This window comes from Pollicipes pollicipes, unplaced genomic scaffold (assembly GCF_011947565.3).
Source record: "Pollicipes pollicipes isolate AB1234 unplaced genomic scaffold, Ppol_2.1 Scaffold_3087;HRSCAF=3621_pilon_pilon_pilon, whole genome shotgun sequence".
NCBI lineage: Eukaryota > Metazoa > Arthropoda > Thecostraca > Pollicipedomorpha > Pollicipedidae > Pollicipes > Pollicipes pollicipes.
In genome coordinates this window covers 10,912,477-10,930,461 of record NW_023596225.1, presented here as the reverse complement: position 1 = coordinate 10,930,461, position 17,985 = coordinate 10,912,477, and the positions used below count along the sequence as shown (strand labels likewise).

Here is a 17,985-nt window from a genome sequence, read left to right as displayed (position 1 = left end):
TACACTGCAAGAGCCTTTACGCCATTTCATCATGAAGATTTGAGTGAAGTATTTCGCCAGCGCCGAGTAAAACATTGCAACGTTCTATTTTGGGACCAGCTTCGTAGGAATTTCATCGTGTTGAATACCAGGGCCTGCGTAACTGTGGTAATTCCTTGGAAACTGACAGATTTCAGTCGTCCTCAAGTAGCAACGAAAATTCTGACCCCAAATTAACACATTCCTTCTTGCCAGTCTCTTGTCTCGCGTGCTGCATTGTAGGAGGCGTCTGTGCATGCTCTTGGACGGCGCAAGAGCACCACCATGCATTCCAGGGAAGCGCGCGATCGGCAGAGGGCGGGGTGAAGATCTGTTCGATATATCCCTCTGCGGGAGCTTAATAGGCTTCCATTGCTGTCCGGCGTGTGCCTGAGGAACGGTTTACAAAACCATACCTTCACGCATTGTTTCGAGTTTTAATAATCCGTCAGAAAGATGCATGGATACGAGATATTGCCTGCAGCTTTCTGAGTCGAGAAGCTCTCAAACCACAAGGAAAGTAAGGTTTTCTGATGGCTTATGGCTGCAGAAAGACTTCCGCATCCCATCAACCTGCGAACCCCTGTCCGGCGTATGGCACTCAACAAAGCCGTTACATCGGAGTTTGCACTGCGTGACATGTTTGCGCGCAATCACATCAACTCATGCCTTGTAATAGATAAGTCGTGGCTGGTGGTGCAAAGCAGTAAAGTAGATTTATCTAGCTAGTAGTATAAGGATGAGGAGAATATGGCACGACCGCAGGTAGAACAAGGAATTGCGGTGAGAGGAAGGACTGAAGCCTATGCATAGAGCATACCTCGGGACAGGGCTGACAGGACTTTCTGGAAGACAGAAGTGCGTTTTCATACGAGGAACGAGTCAGTATATTTTGAGCTTACGGAGTAATCTGATGTTCTGAGTTCAAGCTGTTTTTTTTTCAGCAATGAGCCGAAGGTCACAGTGATGAAACAACGTTCCTCAATTGTCGGTGCACCTTCATTTCGAGACTCTTTCTTCCCTCGTTATCCTACCAACCCATTTTATCGAATGCAAAACATTTGTGGTCCCCTCCCTTCGTCTCATTCGACCTACTATATTGAAGAAGGTATGTATACAGCTGAGCATTGGTATGTAAATTAAGGCGCGTGTTGGTAACGTTATGCACATGACATCGCGAAAAAGACCGAGATTTAAAGTTAGCTTTTGAAACATTTTTCATTTTTGCGTATTGTGATCAACACGTTTCTTACTCGACCAACAAGACGCCAGTCACCGGTAAGAGATAGTAGGGCAGTCACTTGGCCTTTAAACCATCTTCATATAAACTACCGTATAGTTTTCCAGCGACTGCCCGAGAAATGCCAAATGATATTTTGTGATTCCTTGATAATGGCTTTTTGAATGCTGCACAAATAAGACACACAAGCATCGCATGGCAGCTTTAACCACTTCTTTCAGACGATTGCCATTATCGCGCAGATGGCTCCACAAAGCCGCGTCTGCACCTGGAGGCCAGGAAATTCGCAATCCATTGACGGGCTATTCTTTATACATGCAATGCACTTCGCGCCACGTTTTACAGGAACTAAATCTCAGCCGCAAGACATGCTGTGCAGGATCACCTTCTATTTATTGTGTTGACTTCAAGACCCATTTTTCTCATCCCTGCGCTGAATAGACAGTGGCAACGTCTTATCTAGCTATGAATGCTGTCATTTAAAACTAAATCCATTTCGGTACGTACACTCCATCAAAAATGCCAATGTCGTGAGAGGAGAGAGGTCATTGTCAATAGCGGGAGAGATTTCACTAGGCAGGTCGCTTGCGTATTGCCCCCGGAATCAATGATCAGATAGGAAATGTCGTTCCGTTCTAAGGTCACCGTTGGAAGGTCCTGGCTCGTCCCACCTCAAAACAACCCGACTGATCCTAATTTGGTCGCATGCGACGTCACAGAACAGTTGAAACAGGTCCAACCTGACCCACTTATCTCTCCTTCCGATACCGCGGGAACCAGTAGTCGGACCAATGCGGTTCCAATATGACTTATGGCTCCTGATCTCAAAACTACTGATCAGTCTATAGCTTTTTCCGTAACAATGTCATGGTAAGGTCACAATTGGTCAAACACAGCCTAGATCCTAATATACGTACGATAAATGCGCAAAGCGACATGAATCAAGCCCCTTGATTGACCTTGGCCTTGGTACAGGTCAGTGGAGAACACCCGCATTATCCCAACGCCTTCAGTTATGGCGTCACGCATTCAATTTAAGTCACGCTTTATCCCATTCTCACGTCTCCGGAACTCATGATCAACGCATTCATTCGAACTTGACTAGATACTTCTGCTTTGCGTATTATGAAAAAATTTACTAATCAGTCCTTATCTTCCCTGTCCTCTCTTCATTTCGCACGACCGCAGGAAAAATGCGCTTACCACATGCAAAAACATCGCCAGTAAATTGTAAAAGATCGCACAGAAAGGCGTGGTATGTAAAAGATCGCACAGAAAGGCGTGGTATGTAAAAGATCCCACAAAAAGGCGTGGTATGTCAAAGATCGCACAAAAAGGCGTGGTATGTCAAAGATCGCACAAAAAGGCGTGGTATGCCAAAGATCGCACAAAAAGGCGTGGTATGACTGTGCTGAGCAGTTCTCAGAGTACGGTACGTCCAGATGTCTGGTTCGGTCCTCAGTCACACGTCCAGATGTCTGGTTCAGTCCTCAGTCATACGTTCAGATGTCTGGTTCAGTCCTCAATCAAACGTCCAGATGTCTGGTTCAGTCCTCAATCACACGTCCATATGTCTGGTTCAGTCCTCAGTCACACGACCAGATGTCTGGTGCAGTCCTCAGTCACACGTCCAGATGTCTGGTTCAGTCCTCAGTCACACGTCCAGATGTCTGGTGCAGTCCTCAGTCACGGCCACGAGGCTACACGTAACTTTGTGGGTGCAGGGTAGTTTCCATCCACGAGTTTTGAAAGGAGTAAACAACTATTTTACCAACACCTTTTGTTATTCTTTCTTCCAGAGTAGCCATTTCCTGACGTCACGATTGGTTTCCAAGGGATTCAAAATATACCTCAATTAAGTGTAACGATTCCTTTATTATGCATGCAGCACGCTTTCCGACCAGAAAACCGCAAGCGTCTTCAAAAATGCTGCGAGCAGGAGCTGACTACTGGTCTTAGCATTGCATATTATGACATTAACGCGCATTCACCTCGGTGACCTAGCATTAACGTGATAGGAAACGGCATAACACATTACACGAAACGAACGACAGAATTAACAGTCAGTTCCTTGGACCACATTGTTGACTTTCGCGTTCTGCAGTTTCACCTTAGTTTGGTTGATGCCCTTTTCCTTATACTAAATGACACGCCAGTGTTTTGGTCGCGGTTGGTGGGAAAATGCGCGCATCTGCCCATCTACTCCAAAGATATTCACAAAAAGCAAACAGAAAAAGAGAGATCGGTACTCTCTTATCGCGCCTTCTGCGCGTTTTACCGGATAAGTGTTCTAATACGTATGCATGGATGAGATAAAGGCCTCGAAAGGATACAAACTGTCTATGATTGTCTAGTAAAATCATATTGCAGGTGACACGCAGTGTCTCTGATGCGAAGTGATTCCTCAGTGCATTTAACTGCACGCGCCTACAGCCGGAATCTGAAGCTTTAGAAGTGAAGCGCGTGTTGATCACACATTTTCTTTCTCCGTCGTTGTTTAGCAAAGCTTGTTCAGAATGAGTGGCAGTGTGATAGGTCTAGTTAGATTATTTACGTCGACGCACTCCAGCAACCTCAAGCATTCCCTTACAAGGTAATCCTTATTGAAGTATAATGCTTGAACTATGCTAGTCATGTTTTAGAATAATTTGACAAGATACAGATATATTTCGAGCCGCAAGTTCACCCCAACTTCTCACTTTTCCCTTTAAATGAAAATACACCACCGCTCCATTTCAGCAATAAGCCCCCTCGGACTGCCACTTAAAGTTAATCCAGATCTAGCGCGTTAGTCCGAAGAGTTTATCAGATTTACGGCGCAAGGGATCCCAAAACAGCGCGTAACGCGCCGAGCTGCCTAGAGCAGAGGCGTCGCCGCATCTAAGATGCATGTACGTGGAAGTCCCTTGTAAGTCGCTTGGAAGTAGAATGGATCTCAGCTTCCCAGGGTTCGCGCTCTACTTTAAAAATCCTGCAGTTCCCACCTTGTAATTCATCCAAGTTAGAGCCGTAACTAAACCACACTCAAACAATGCCATCCGTCGCTTCCGAGCCTCCGTTTTTTGTCTTGTCTCCGCCTGAGGTATGCGACTTAGAATATTACGACTTCTGAGATATTTCTGCTGTGCACCGCCACTTCCCGGAATGCCACAAACATTGCGCATTCAGCTTGTCTCGAATTAAATGCTTCTCTTCTACACGTGCAAGCGAGCACGCAATGTATATTAACACACGCCCGGGTGACCGACTAAATACCCTTCGCTCAGGTGGGGGAAGGGGTAATTTGACCCCACTGATATCTCGGGAGCTAAGAAAGCTAGATACACCAAATTTACAGGGTGTGTTGACCTGTACGTGAACTCACTTAGACCAAAATCTGAGGTTCCTAGGTTATGACTTCGAGTCAAATAATGTCAAACAAGGTCAAATTTCACATTGGTCTCTTAAGAGTCCCCACAACCTGGATAACGGTTTCTGGGCAAAAGGTCATATGCTCATCTAAGGTCAGGGGACCTTTTTTGGCCTTTTGAAGGGAAAAGTGACCAAAATTACACAAGACTGCCCTAAGTTTTACATTTGAATAAGCGAAAAGTTTACGCTTTGCAGTATGTCTCTAAAAACATAATGTTGACGTGGGTCGCTTTAGGCCAATGGCCTATTCTGACCTTGAATAAGTCCATGGAAGATTATAATGCGATTCCTGCTACCAATAAATTCGAAATGAGCACCAGAAACTGTTCCATACAACAAACCCTAGAGCAGTAAAACAGGTTGGTTTTGACCTTGGTCTGACCTTCATGCCTGACCTTAAGTCAACATAATTTGCTCATTCAATATTTGTGTCGCCTAAGAAAACATCTTACAGACGTATGGATTTGCCCAACACTCCGTTGTTGCATCAGATTTAACGATTCTCTAGAAGTTGCCTTCGCTGAAACCATGGCATAATTTTGCCCTGTCATGGTTCAGCGACCTTACAAGGTAGATCTAAATTTTTGATACCAAGCCATCCGCTATTCAAATGTCTATGGCTATGCAAAATTTGGCGCGGCTACGCCGTACCGATCGGAAACCATTTCGGGGAGTCACTTTGACCCTCCACCCGAGCGCGTGTTAACGATGCTACAGTCGCGCAACGTTTATTGTTTACACAGTGCATGTTTGATGAAGGTATCATGGCATGCAATGTACTGAAGAAGTAATTAGGTTTCTATTTTTTAATGAACTCGCAGATACTATCAAAATGAATTGAGTGTAAACGGCGCTGCCAGCACATGAAATTGTCCCGGATAGTTATACAGGCCAAAACAAAATAAGACAATTTTCAGAGCGTAGTGGGACGGGTCTTTCGCCATGCATAACCCTGATGGTCGGATGCATTGCGGCTATTCATGGCGCATGCCAAACAGAACTGGGAAAAAAATCATGCCGTCTGATAAATGCACATGGAAACCGCCGTATTTAATTATTGGTCAAGATGTTTTTAATTACGCAGGTTGTGATGTGCGCGGGCCTTTTATTTGTCTGACAGCCAAAAGGCCGAAACAAATGCATAAGGAATGTTGAAAAGTTTGTACTGCATCTGATGCAATGTAAGTACTAGGCGTGTTTCACGATAGGTTTCAAAAGAAATGCATCGGTTGCAACAAAATCAGATGCTGCTGCCTTACGCCATGCCCTGCTTCAATCGACCTTCACGAAAAAAGGCAGGGACGCGTCATCCCCTGCCGTTCGCAGAGCATAAACCCCCTCTGTCGGAGCCTGTTCACGTTCAGAGCAGGTCCCCCGCCAGCGTCGGTGAGATCGGAGCCTGTTCGCGTTCAGAACAGGTCCCCACCAGCGTCGGTGAGATCGGGACCTGTTCGCGTTCAGAGCAGGTCCCCCGTCAGTGTCGGTGAGATCGGGGCCTGTTCGCGTTCAGAGCAGGTCCCCGGCCAGCGTCGGCGAGCCCTGTCAGGACCACACAGCCTCTCAGGAAATATCGATCCCAAGAAGCATCACCACCTTTAGTTAGCCTCTAAACGTGGTACCATCCGTGCCGCATGCCGTACGTCTACCAATGGCCATCACTCCGATGGGCGCAGTTGGACATTGCTTGGGCGGGGGTCGGGACGGTGGCGACGCCAAGAAAATCATCATATCGCCTTGCTGATCCGAACTTTTTTGTGGGCGGGGGTAGGAACAGTGACGATGCCAAGAAAATCGTACAGTTGCCTTAGTGATGAGAACTTTTGTGTGAGCGGGGTTCGGAGCGGGGGCGACGCCAAACAATCGTCCTATTGTTCTGCTGATGTGAACTTTTGCGTGTATTTCTCGTTTTTTAGTTCTAAAGGACACCGAAAATCAAAAGAATGCATCCTGAATGGATAACACTATATCATGTGGGGTACCACACACGGTTTTAGACAGTCAACGCAATACACGCCGGTGCATTGGGCACACAGCATCACATGGGCACACATTATGGGTATACCACAGCATCTGCCACGACGTTTGTGGAGACCTATGCATTTGGCATGAAGCATCCTGCATATGCGTCGCAAAAAATAAAGCTAGCCTTCAATCTACTGCCACAATGACGAGCACCTGCACGGTGGCGGCGCTGGCAGTGCCGTCCGGTGCTCCCACAGCCGTTTCTCCGGGCTCCCCGGGGGACGTCGCCACAACAGAGCCGTCAATAACGGATCGAGCCGGCCCACCGGGCGGGCGGACCACGTCGGCCACCCCCGGTACGGGCGGACTGCTCGCAGCCAGCGTCGGCACGGTCGGCCTAGCGACTCAGACGGACAAGCCGTCCACGGATGCGCTCCGTGCGCGCCGACAGGGCGTCAACATGTTTGCGCCGGGCCGGCGGCGGTGTGACGGGCCGGCTGTGACAGGTGGCTGTGACAGGTGCCGTCGCGACAGGCGGCCCCGGTGGGCGGCGACAGCATCTTGAGCGGGCTGGCCGCAGGCGAGGGCTGGGCAGTGTCCGGCCGTCTCACAATAGAAAACGGGCGCTCACAAAATGGCGTCGTATTGCGGGGAGCATACAGGTATCAAAATGACCTTGTCACAGATTATCGAACACGTGCGTGGAGGAACTAGCGCAAATGTGCAGAGACACAATTAGTTTAAGTCGGGATGATGTCGCGTTGTCGGAAATACCTGCCAGGATTTGGTTATCGATATCCTATACATCACCTCTTACCTTACGATAGATACTGGCATGACAAGCTAAGACCCAACGGCTTGCTGGTATGGCAAAATTTGCAACAACAACAAAAAGCTATTAAAAGGATGGTCACACCTTTTAGGCTCAACGTTTATCCGTGAATGCACGCAATTCGATTAGACATGTCCGATCCTGACTGGGACGACAGTTGTCAAATCCATCTTGAACAACTAAGAGTTACGATTAAAATGTCAACTTGCCGGAATTTGTCATCGGGCTTTTTGCTCACCATTCTCAAAAACCGCAATGATGAATAAAAAAGCAACTCTTCATGGGTCCTATGACAGCCATAGCATATATCAAATTAAGTATGCCTAATCAAAGTTCCTCGCTCATCTCTGCATGACAATTTACGTATTATACTTCGCTAGAAGTATACATTTACAGCGTAGCAGGCAGTGTAACAGTGCTAAACGAGGCACCAACGCCCGAGATAAGCTCCATCAGCCCTGTGAGGAGGCACGGCTTCGACGCTACGCATGGGGCGAATCTTACGTCAATTCAAGGTCGGCCCCCACCAGCAGGATTTGAAAGCAGAATTTCAATGCACGTAGTGTAATGCAAGCTGTGTAATAGGGCTCACAGCGAGTACTTACTGCTACGGGACCAAAGTGAACCAAACGAATGCTTTCTGTGAGTGAAGACTATTTTCCGTAAAAAGAGTTCTTTGGTTATAACATTTGTTTAGTGGCCGTTAAGAAAGGGTGATCTTTACTTGGAAAGGTGCACATTTATTCTATGTACGTCATGGCAGCGTCTTGATGAAACCGGCGCTGAGCCATCAAAACGGATTAGGCGACTGGTCACGGTGCATTATCGAACATATGTCGACCCATTATAAAAGGCTGGTTCATATCAGAGACAAGAGATAGAGCTCCTTCTGGCAGCGTTGTGAAGCACGCACAAAATTTCGGAGGAGTTCGGATTTCCATGTTGTATACCTTGCTGAAACTGTAGGATGTTTGATCCTCCCACTGCGTGGGTGCCTATGAAACGTTTCTTTTCAGTCCTAATTAAGCCCAGAAAATCCATGGTAAGGTTGAGCCAGTGGACGTTTATAACAGGACATCAACTTGCAGGCCATTTGGGAACGAAGCCACTGAGCGGAATGGAGGCGTATTTTGTGAGTTGTGATGACTGCATGCGGTTGGGAGTTCGCCTTGGCCCACCAGACGTTAGCAGTTCGCCTTGGCCCACCAGACGTCAGCAGTTCGCCTTGGCCCACCAGACGTCGGCAGTTCGCCCTGGCCCACCAGACGTTAGCAGTTCGCCCTGGCCCACCAGATGTATCTAACACGCGTCACTTCTTCTCCCAGCAGGAGACTGCCATAGCTCCGCAGCCGCTGGGAATCCAGACATTGTTTACAATGTTTTTCTGCTCCCTGCCCTGTCTGACTTCAAAATGCATGCAAATGTATGCTTGTTTCATTTGTTTTGAAAAACGAGCGAGCTACTCGAGATGCCAACGTAAAACAACTGAATTGGGAGACGGGGAGTCATTGTGCATATCCCAAACAGTGCGACGAGGGGGCACGTTGTGCGCTTTTCTACGGACGGCAAGCGCAAGTCGCAGTGCGCAGCAATCGCCCATAAATTTGGCTCTTGGATGGTGCAGCACCCCAGCCTGAGTAGTCTGACTGCAGGAACCGGCTCCCGGTCCGGGAAAGGCTGGTGAAAATCGCCAGCAATGCAAATTACCAACTCTTGCAAACACCAAACAGACTGCTCAGAAGCGTAAAATCACCATATGGAAGGAAAAACCGTTTTCCCTAGATGCAGTGTTGAGCGCGCTTGCTGGGCTCACGCATGCGTGTGTGTGTGTGGTGTGCCTGTAGGGGTGGAGTGGAGATCACATCTGGTTGGCAACCAGCAACTCACCGCGGCAACAGCAAACGGGAATTATAAATATATGCAATGGCAGCCTAAGCAGAGCCGTACTAAATATGATAAAGGTGCGTTGACTAATGCATCGACATTTCCTGGTCAGATGAGTGTTTTATTTTATGGAAAAAGGGCTGGAAGTAAGTTTTATACAGTGAATAAAACTACCCTCGATTAGAAGCTCCTACGAAACCATCAATATTTGTTCGCATTGTATTTGTTCACGAGAATGTGCGAAACATCAGGGGACCAAGCATGGACCATACAGGAGTGGGGGGGCGGCAAATTAAAATTATCGTACCCAGTGTCTGACAAACGCCCGAATATTAAGCATAAAGATATCAACGTTTTCTCATTGCTTAGGGGTGGAAGCCATGACCCGGTAATCTCCTCCGTCGATCCCTAGATGACATCGCATCTTCTTTCTCTCGTACACATTAACACAAACAGAAACGACTCACATAGTCCCACGTGCGAACGTAGCGAGTCAAAAACGTGAGAGCTACCACAATGGTATCTAGTCGCGAGCTACCAAAAGTTACGCTGCAAACAATAACCATTAATCTGCACAAGCAATCCTAGTTTTGCGTTGTTGCGGAACTCCGAACAAACAATCCTATTTTTGCAAAACTTGATATGAAAAAAAAAACTTTTAACTCTACACAATCAACACGCTTTAGCGTTTTGGGGACATTGAGCTCAATATTACCAAACACAAACACACAATACATGTGGGCAATGCAGCGTCACCGAGTCAGACCCGAGCCAAGGTTGTCCCACGAATATCAAAATGGTCCCGTAACTAAAAAAGCAAAAACCGATACTGATCTTAAACTTGTCATCTAGATTGACCCATCCGTTTGGCCTGCGCGAAATCCATACGACATGCTTAGAAGCTAGAGAAGGACGTCGGTGTTTAATTTTACACTAAGAACGTCGAACTGCTGTTTGAGAACGAATCCACCGTGCGACGTGTGGAGTCTTCGGGAGCCAGCGTCTCCGAGATGCCTATTAAGCCCGTAGTGAATTGGACTCTTACCCTTGCCCATGCAGAACTGAGAATGTCCTTGTGCCTGGCACAAAGTGCAGGTGACTGTCAATAACTTTTCTCGTCATGCATTGTCACGAAAGCCGCAACAGCAGGTGTGACACGAATGACCTCACGACACCATGACCTCATGACGAATGATCAGGCTCATCATGACCTTACCAGCTTGGCAGGGTAGGCACACTCGTCCACGCCACGTGAATCAAGCTCTTCATGACCTTACCAGCTTGGCAGGGCAGGCACACTCGTCCACGCTACGTGAATCAGCCTCTTCATGACCTTACCAGCTTGGCAAGGTAGGCACACTCGTCCGCGCTGCGTGAATCAGGCTCTTCATACCCCCGACGATCCTGTTAACAAGGCTAGCTACCATATCGTTTACCATGGCAGACGTGCGCAGATGAGCCTCAGAGACCTAAGAGCTCGGAAGAATCCCCCGCGGACTCGCCCTATGACAGAGGTGGCTGGAAGGCCGGCCAAACTGCTGAGGACGTCATTCACCAGTCGCAAGAGACAGCTTTTTTTCGTATGTAGAAACGTTAAGTTGCCCGAGATGCTTCCATAAAAAACCGCTCGCGCAAAAAGGGAAAATGCTGCCTGGGGAAGCTTAACATGAAGGTTGTCTGTCACGCAAGACAAAGTCGTCAGAATCAGTGAGGTGCGCGGGTACAAATGCCAGGAGTTCGGTTAAGATGTTTTGCGAAAACCAGATGTCTGCCAATTATGTCCCCGCTTGGTAATCACTGCAGGAGACTCCAAGAGCCTCCCGAACTGTCAGTCGTTTGGGTGTGCTGTGACAGTCCACGGACAATACTCCGCTCCAAGAGTCTCCCGAACTGCCGGTCGTTTAGGTATGCTGTGGAAGTCCACGGACAAAACTCCGCTCTAAGAGTCTCCCGAACTGCCGGTCGTTTAGGTATGCTGTGGCAGTCCACGGACAAAACTTCGCTCCAAGAGTCTCCCGAACTGCCGGTCGTTTAGGTATGCTGTGACAGTCCACGGACAATACTCCGCTCCAAGAGTCTCCCGAACTGCCGGTCGTTTAGGTATGCTGTGGCAGTCCACGGACAAAACTTCGCTCCAAGAGTCTCCCGAACCGTCGGTAGTTTGGGTGTCCTGTAGCAGTCCACGGACAATACTCCGCTGTTTGTTCTTCAAACGTCCCCTGAGCACTTGTTTTTCTCCAATTGGCCCTTTTTATGCTTTTTGATTACCTTTCCTCAAATCTTCCTGATGCTGTTTGGCTTTTGCACCTGTTCAGGTCTTGTCTATCAGAACAAACATGTCCCGTCTTTCCGACTGGGGTCATCATGGTGTTCACGTCTTTTTCAAAGAGTCCAGGGTATGCCCTGACTGGATACCGTGTTCGGAGGCTCTTCGATCTAGCTCTTTGAGTCTGCGTCGTTTGATCTGAACCAGAGTGTCATGTTTTACAATTTCAAAATTATTTTCGTCGTTCCTGGGTATGTCTGGCGGTTGGGAGCCACTCCCGTGGGAAATACAGCCGTGGTATGTCTCAGATATCGTTAGATTCACACCCAGCGTAGACGTGGCTGCTGTAGACAGCGGCTGAGCCAGGTTCGGGCACGTTAGCCGGGTAATGGAGGAGAGCTTACCTTCTTCTCTTAAATGTGTAGCATTCCTTAGGAGCCAAGCGCTGCCTTTCTTAAACTCACCTTCCATGCCCCACGTGGGCTTGGCATAGTTCTCCATGTGGGCGCAAACTCCAGTTCTTTTCTAGGAGCGTCACGACGCTTTTTTATCTGTTAGATATATATATATATATATATATATATATATATATATTGCACTACGACGCCTATATTGATTCCATTAGGTCGACCTGTCGTTTCGCGAGATAGATCCCACGGGATACCGAAGGAGCTGCGTGTTCACTCGTGGGCGTGCGTTGAGGGCGGGCCGCCCCTTTTTGTGATGAGCGTGCAACTTTTAACTTTTCGTGTGTGAAACGGCATTCTCTGCGTCGATACAAAACACTTTCTTGATATGCTTACATAACTCTATAGCCTACGTGACACAGTTGTGAAGTGAAAACGTAAATGCTGGTATGTGTTTTCAAGGCTAAATTCATGACGGTGTGATCCATCATTTCTTCACGGTCAGCACGAAGGTTTTCCACTAGAGGGGATGTCCTTTTATATTTCAAATGGGTCTCGCCATGTCTTACAACAGTTGTATCTGGGTTCCCAATGAAAAGCCATTGGTAACTTGAATACTTCCAGGCATTCTCAAAGCTATATTCACCGATCTTTTTCATTACCAGATACCGCCCGCTCATAATGGAAGAAAAAAGAACGTTATGTCTCTACAGTCAACAAAGAAGTCGGCGGTTCCGATGTGAGTGAGGCCTTTGGTTGCATGAGAGAAAGTTCGTCATGCCTTGACATTGACAATTTGTACGAATTACTCACGATTTGGGAAATTGCAGTCAGAATTCATATCGCATTGCAAAAATGACCATAACCAACTGCCGAAGTTTTCACAAATAAGCCGAAAAAGAGAACAAGCGAGCCATGAACAACTGACCCATGTAAAAACAGACGAGCGCAGATAGCTTTGAGCCTTCACCAGTGATCCCAAGGAGAGACGCATTGAGAATCGCCTGCATCTTCGTGATGCACTGGGCGTAGTCATATGTGGGCAAGCATGGGCTGCCGGGTCTCAACCATTCTCAGAGACCCATCTCTCAAAGGGAGACCTGGGAACATTGAGTGTACTGCTGGACGAACATTTCAAATGTCATTTCGATGACCCAATTTAGAATCAAACACCAGCTTTGCGGTTGAGCTTCTTAGCACTGATTGGCGTGTCACAAGGTCGAAATTGATGAGTCAGTCCAAATAAGAAACTTAAGTCAGTCCAAATAAGAAACTTGAAGCCGGCGATGAAAATAAGGCTCAGCTGCCGGCCCTCTGTCAAGTCCGTGGGATAAGTGCGGCTCAGGAGGCCATCACACGGTGACCGTGCATTTGCCCCGAGGCCAGACACCTGTGTAGACATAATTATTCTGCATTAGTTGTGCCCGTTCGTGTTTTACTCGGTTGGGGTATGTGAGCGCACTGCTTTTGAATTATTGTTACTGCTCTTCGTTCATAAATGAGCATGGTGCCGATTGTGCAGCGTTCTTCAAATTAACATTGTTACGTAATGTAGACGTCCAGGACGTGCATCACGTAATACAATATTTAATATTTTCAAAATTGTTAAAACGTTATGATGGCGTTCATTAATTAGCTGATCTCCTATTATCTAGGAATTTTGCGGAACAAAATTTGCCTGGCAAGTCGGACATGAATGGTCATATCTTCCCATTCGCCAATAAAACTGCCGGCCATTATCCCATCTTCAAGTAAGCTATCCACAGGTCTTCATGAACTCAACGTCTTCTCAGCCACGTAGATACTACTACCCTTACAGCTGACCAAGAACATACAAACCTGCGGACCATCCCGCAACACCTGCAGCCCAGCCCGGACGGAACCGACGCCCGCCGGCGGCCCGGGCCGGTACACCCCAGCTTGCACTCGTGCCCACCGGCGGTCCCCGACAACAGGCCGTTGGGACCACCTCGTCTCGCTGGAGCGGCGGGTGGCGCACGTGGGGCGGCGGCGCGCGGCCGGCACTCCGGCGATATTGTCCAGTCGGCCGGTCGGCGGGGGGAGGCGGCCGACCGGGCCGCCCTGGCCGGGCTTATTGCCGGCAGGCGCCAACGGGGATTACCGGAGGGGGGTCGGCCGCGTTCGGACAGGCAGCGATGGCAACTCTCCCGGCTATCTGCATAATCAATGGGGGCCGGCCGAGCGCGGCTGAGTGATGGTCGCCGGGGGAGAGCCGCAGGCGGCCGGCCGTCTTCCCGCCCTGGCCGCCGCCCGCCAGCTAATTGCGAGGCGGCCGACGAGGGTCGAAGATTACGGCTGACAGCCCGGAGGAGGCCTGGCGGCGGTTCCCGCCCTGAGCCCCAGCGGAGGCTCCTCTCTGCTGCGACTGGTGGCAGACGGGGCTGCAGTCAAGGCAGGAGGGGGGGGGGGGGATCAGGATAGGGCCCATCGAGGGATCAGGCTGGGAATTAAACCACGAGGTGCATTAGAGACGCCCAGAATAGGGGCTGGGCGAGGGCCAGGTGTGGACCGGCTCCGAGACCGGACAGGGCTGCGCCGAGACACACTGACTGGATGTAATTCGACCTGACCTGACCGACTTGGGGGCACAGGCAGCTCTGAGCAAGCATGTCTTGGCCAACCGGAGAGTGTCTGGAGCGACTGATGGATTGGGAGGCGTTGGACACGGTCCAGTGCACCGTCCGGAGAGTGTCTGGAACGACTGATGGATTGGGAGGAGCGTTGCACACAGTCCAGTGCACCGTCCGGAGAGTGTCTGGAGCGACTGATGGATTGGGGAGGAGCGTTGGACACAGTCCAGTCCACCGTCCCGGAAAGTGTCTGGAGGACTGATGGATTGGGAGGAGCGTTGGACACGGTCCGTGCACACCGTTGGGTTGGGCTCGGTGCTCGGTGCCAAGAGCCGGCCACCGGTCCGTTTCCTTGAATGAGCGCCGAAGGACGTCGAAGGACGTCGTGTCGGCGCCAGCGTCTCTTCGTTATTGTGACGCTTGTAAGTTTTTACGAGCATGCCGGGGAAAACGGTAATTCGTTTTGAAGCATTGGTGGCGTCGAGGTCCATTTCACTTTACGACCTCACTTGGTCCCGAAATATGGTCCCGGCGACTCTAAACCAATTGCCAATTACGCCCACGAGCAGGCTTAAGCCATTGCCCCCACGTAATGGCATTTGGCTACAAGGTGGCTCGACGCGTTGAGCAGTAATGAGCCTATGCCGCTATGGCAAGAGATACAAGATGTGCCGGGTAATCATGCGTTTGGTCAAACCCCTGGCGATGGTTCCCTTGTCATTTCGAGAGGAACAATGCACTTTTTGTCACCCGTGTTATATGGTCATCCCCGATCTATACATCCAAACACATCACTAGCACCACTCCTCACCATATGCCAGGACACTGCCAGACGACACGGCACGACTAAAATGTGATTGTGAATTAGGATATAAGTCCCAGTACAGGGTAGAGCAAGACGGAAAGGTACGCACCACCCTTTAAACACGCACATCTAGGTACGACCTCGAGTGCTCTCCATTTTTGTAGTGTCCGAATTTTTATTTTCTGCCGAAAGACGTATATCATTCAATATGCGAAAACCCCGCATGCCTGCAATTGTGCAATATAGTTGCATAGCGAGATGCTATGGAATATTGGCGCGCAAAACCAGTTTAGTACAGAACTGAATGGTGCGTACACTCCAACGTGTATAGTCATTGATTAGTGTCCTTCAATCCAGAATACATCTTTGTCTCTCGTAAAACTTCCTCCCGATGCTGGTGAGAACTGGCACCAGCGCGCGACTAAAATTCAAATGATGTATCATCGTCCATTATGAATTTGTGATTAGACCTTTCCGATTTCCTTCTCCTTTTTATCGAGCAGTGGCGAAATTAATAATGAGTGCCAAATGGCACTTGTCACTGCGATATCTCGCCATTGTAATGGGATACAAGACAGACTGTGTTCGAACAGTGTTCCGTCAATGGTTAGGTTGTTGGCTAGGATCAGCCGGGACGAGCGCAGAGCACGGCGGGCACCAGCCGGGATGAGCGCGGAGCACGGTGGGGCACCAGCCGGGATGAGCGCGGAGCACGGTGGGGCATCAGCCGGGACGAGCGCGGAGCACGGTGGGGCACCAGCCGGGATGAGCGCGGAGCACGGTGGGGCACCAGCCGGGATGAGCGCGGAGCACGGTGAGGCACGCACGGCCCGGGACTGATCCTTTGGCGCACACACCTGTTCTCGTCCAAAACATTTTTTGGTGGAGCACGCACGGTTCGGGACTGATCTTCCGGTGCATTTAACTGTTCTCGTCCAAAAGCATGTCTTTAAGCTCGTAATCGCCATGGCAGCAACTCTCGGCGTATCGTATGGCGACAAGCCATGGCATATCATATGACGACGAGTCGCAGCATATCACAGCTTCCCCCCCCCCCCCCCCCCTCAACGAGCTATCAGTGTCCAACATGCCTCCAACGCCCGCTAAATGAAGCCTCGTCTCGGTTAATGGCCTGTTTGAGGCTGCCAATCCCTCTCCCGCAGCACAACAATATACGAGCAATGTTGTCCTCATCATTACACAAGCCATTGAAGCTACGTTGGCTACCTATTGATGTCTCGCAGTAAATTGAATGAAGCCTTTGATAGGTTGCCAGCGGCGTGCCCGCCCCGCCTGGCACTCATCCAAGCTCGTCCCACCCTCCCGCCGGCGGCGACCGGGACCGCGCTGTGTCGTTCCCGTCGACAATACCGGAACTGATCAGTCAATGGCTCGGGGGGCGACGTCTGATGCGGGGGCGCGCTGCGGCGGCGAGCTCCTCTCCCGGAAACCCGCCCGCCTCATGACCGGTATATGTTCATTTTGAGGTGCCGACCTTTCCACGCCAACTCATCTGGATAGTATTTGATACAGTATTTTAGTGCCGATTTAGATGCTTTATGCTCGACGCATTGTCGATATTTTGACGAGGTGTGGCGAATCATGAAATCTAAGCAGATGGTGATATATCGATAATCAGATGCAACCAAATAATGTGTAATGTTTTGTGACGCGCCCAAATAGATCACCGAGGAAAGGTAGAAACTTCAAATACGACGTCTAAAATCACACTAACGCTCCCTGCAGCAGCGTGTGCCGGAGCCTCGTTACTGGTCAAGGATTCCGGCGCGGTCGCTGCACAACTACCACGAATCCATTCTTTCACCCCAGCTCACGCATCGCGGAGAGGAAGTCGGCGTCCCAGCGTCAGGCCTGCGGTACATCATGCCGATGGCACCCACCTTTGTCGTTCTCTCCTTGCATTTGTCGGAACCGGCGAAGATATTGACGTCGGTGCTGTTCCGCCTCTGCGGGCACTGGTCGATGTCGACGCGCCGCAGGTCAATGTCGATTCCACTCGTGCCCCTGCGAAGCACGTACAGAGCTCGACGACCGTTCTGCGAGAAGCAGTGCCTCCTCGGAGCTCGTCTCAGGGGCGCCATCGTCGGGGTGGGCGCTGGCTGATCTATGACACGGATAACTACACACCACGGGCTGGACGCAGCACTTTGCTCGCAAACCAATTACTTGAGACTGAGATGAGGTTACGAGGATGCCGTTGCATAATGCAGTGGTCGAGCGCGGAAACAGGGGCCGGGGCTTTTAGCTGCTATCACGGAGCGCGTCGGTGTTTGTTTACACGTAATTTGAGTGCGCGTGCAGCAGATTGCTGGCCGACGCTATGCAATTATCAGCGGTCACAAACTGATTGATGTTTGATGGGAGCGTCAGTAACGAAAAATCTTGTGAAGAGGGCTGGTGGCATCCACAGCTAGCTCAGACGTAGTGAATGAATGACTGAATGGAGCGAACGAACGCAGTCATGCAGGCGAGGCCAAATCCGAGTCCACTTTGCTTGCTTTCCTGTTTACATGAAATCCGTGAATTTTCATGGTCGCAAACACGTAGT

General features: G+C 49.7%; 1 protein-coding gene across 1 annotated transcript in view; it reads right to left on the bottom strand.

Annotated features, from left to right (window-relative positions):
• LOC119089367 (putative G-protein coupled receptor CG31760) overlaps positions 1–17,518 on the bottom strand; it is a 98,028-nt gene extending 80,510 nt beyond the window's left edge. Inside the window, exon 1 of the mRNA XM_037212038.1 lies at positions 17,318–17,518. Coding sequence (XP_037067933.1) covers positions 17,318–17,518 — 201 coding nt within the window. The remainder of the gene's footprint in view (positions 1–17,317) is intronic.
• Positions 17,519–17,985: the final 467 nt, after the last annotated feature.